Raw genomic sequence first — 1,686 nt, 5'->3', positions numbered from 1 at the left:
GAGAGAGAGAGAGAGAGAGAGAGAGAGAGAGAGAGAGAGAGAGAGAGCATCAATCTCTGTGAATAAACTGCACCCCAATCTCAGCTGGGTGTAACGTGTGAACAAGAGGCTGAGCTCAGAGCAGAGGAGCCAGGAAGAGGAGGGTGAAAGAGTCCAGCAGGACATAGATCAGGTTCCTTCTGCAGCCCTCCTCCACATTCAGCCTCAGCAGACATGCTGCCCAACTTTGCCGGCAACTGGAAGATGAGGAGCAGTGAGAATTTCGACGAACTTCTCAAAGTCCTGGGTAAGTCCCCTCCTGTTTCATCTGTGCAAATAAAATGTAAAAATTTTAACATTTAAAAATTGTTCTCAGAAGCTCCTGGGGAAAAAAGGGGGGGCAGAGATGCTTCTGAGAGGGGGGGGGGATATTTCAGCTTTCCAGCAGAGCCAAAAAAATGCTACATTTCATCCAAAACAGACATGGTATTGTCTCATGAAGAAAGGAGAGGAGGGGGCACAACATTATTCATGTTAAGCATTTAAGTAGGGCATGCATTAATGCCATGGGAAGTCTGTGGATCACTGTGTTGTTCTCATGTCTCCTGTCCTTTTTCACTCCTTGTCACCCCTCTTAGTCCACACTGATGATGGTGATGGTTTAGAACTGGGTCACACAATTGTGTTCCGGCATTTTGTCACGCCAGGACAGCCTAAATAGACAGGAGCGCAGCTAAAAGGCTCGCTGTCTTTAGAATAACGCAGAATTTTTTAGTGAGAGGGGGTCCCTCTGAGAAGCTGCCCACACCAAACTGGATCACAATCTGAACTTTTCAGGTGCAAATAGTTCTACTGGCAGTGCACAGTGGTCACATTACCAAAGAAAATTAGAATGGTCCCAATGCAGCAACTGTGCAAAACTGCAGCCGAACATGTAATAATCTGAGCTAAGTCAAAATGCAGAGAAGTGTATCACAAACTGATCCCACACAGCGTTCTATATTGTTTGTTCTGTATGTTTCACACTGAAAACAGGCGATTTCTGATTCCTAATGTTGGACTCTGATAGTCTACCGTCTCTAAAACAAAACACATCTTTTTATATGCTTGCACAATTCTTTATATTATAGTTTTTATTATCAGTGTGAATGCCTTGACAGCATTCACACTACTGTTTAAATGTTTCTCTGTATTCTTTATTATTCCAGTTTCTTCCATACATTTTTTGGACTGTTTCTCCTTCAACAACTTTTGTGCTTCTTAAACCATTCATATATTAAAATGTTCATCTCACTCAGGACATTCGGGCTGTGATTTTTTGTTTCTTAAAATTTTATAGTTTTTTAGCTATTTCAAGTTTTACAATTTTGGTGATGATGTCCTCAGTGACATCATCAGTCACATCAACAGTCACATCAGTGACATCATCAATTTGTTTCTTAGCTGTTCTTAAGCTAAAGTTATCAGCAAGAGGCATTCACACTGGCATTTTCGCCGGAAATGCAAATTCTCTAGTTAGTATTCACATCATGGCAAGTGGGTGTTAATTTTTGTTTTGTGTGCACTGTCTATAGTTTGTGAAGTAACTAGTGTATGAACCTCTGTACGGATACTGCTGTGACACCTGAATTTCCCCTCTGCAGGACAATAAAGGCTGTTTCTATTCTATTCTATTCTATTCTATTCTATTCTATTCTATTCTATTCT

General features: G+C 41.0%; 1 protein-coding gene across 1 annotated transcript in view; it reads left to right on the top strand.

Moving 5' to 3' along the window:
• Positions 1–44: 44 nt before the first annotated feature.
• LOC106534627 (cellular retinoic acid-binding protein 1) overlaps positions 45–1,686 on the top strand; it is a 35,125-nt gene continuing 33,483 nt past the window's right edge. The window contains exon 1 of the mRNA XM_014031326.1: positions 45–286. Within this exon, the coding sequence (XP_013886780.1) occupies positions 214–286 (73 nt within the window). The 5' untranslated portion in view covers positions 45–213. The remainder of the gene's footprint in view (positions 287–1,686) is intronic.

This window comes from Austrofundulus limnaeus, unplaced genomic scaffold, assembly GCF_001266775.1.
Source record: "Austrofundulus limnaeus strain Quisiro unplaced genomic scaffold, Austrofundulus_limnaeus-1.0 Scaffold1226, whole genome shotgun sequence".
In the NCBI taxonomy this organism is placed as follows: Eukaryota; Metazoa; Chordata; class Actinopteri; order Cyprinodontiformes; family Rivulidae; genus Austrofundulus; species Austrofundulus limnaeus.
Note: the sequence above shows the minus strand (reverse complement) of the source record. Positions and strands in the feature narration are given on the sequence as shown.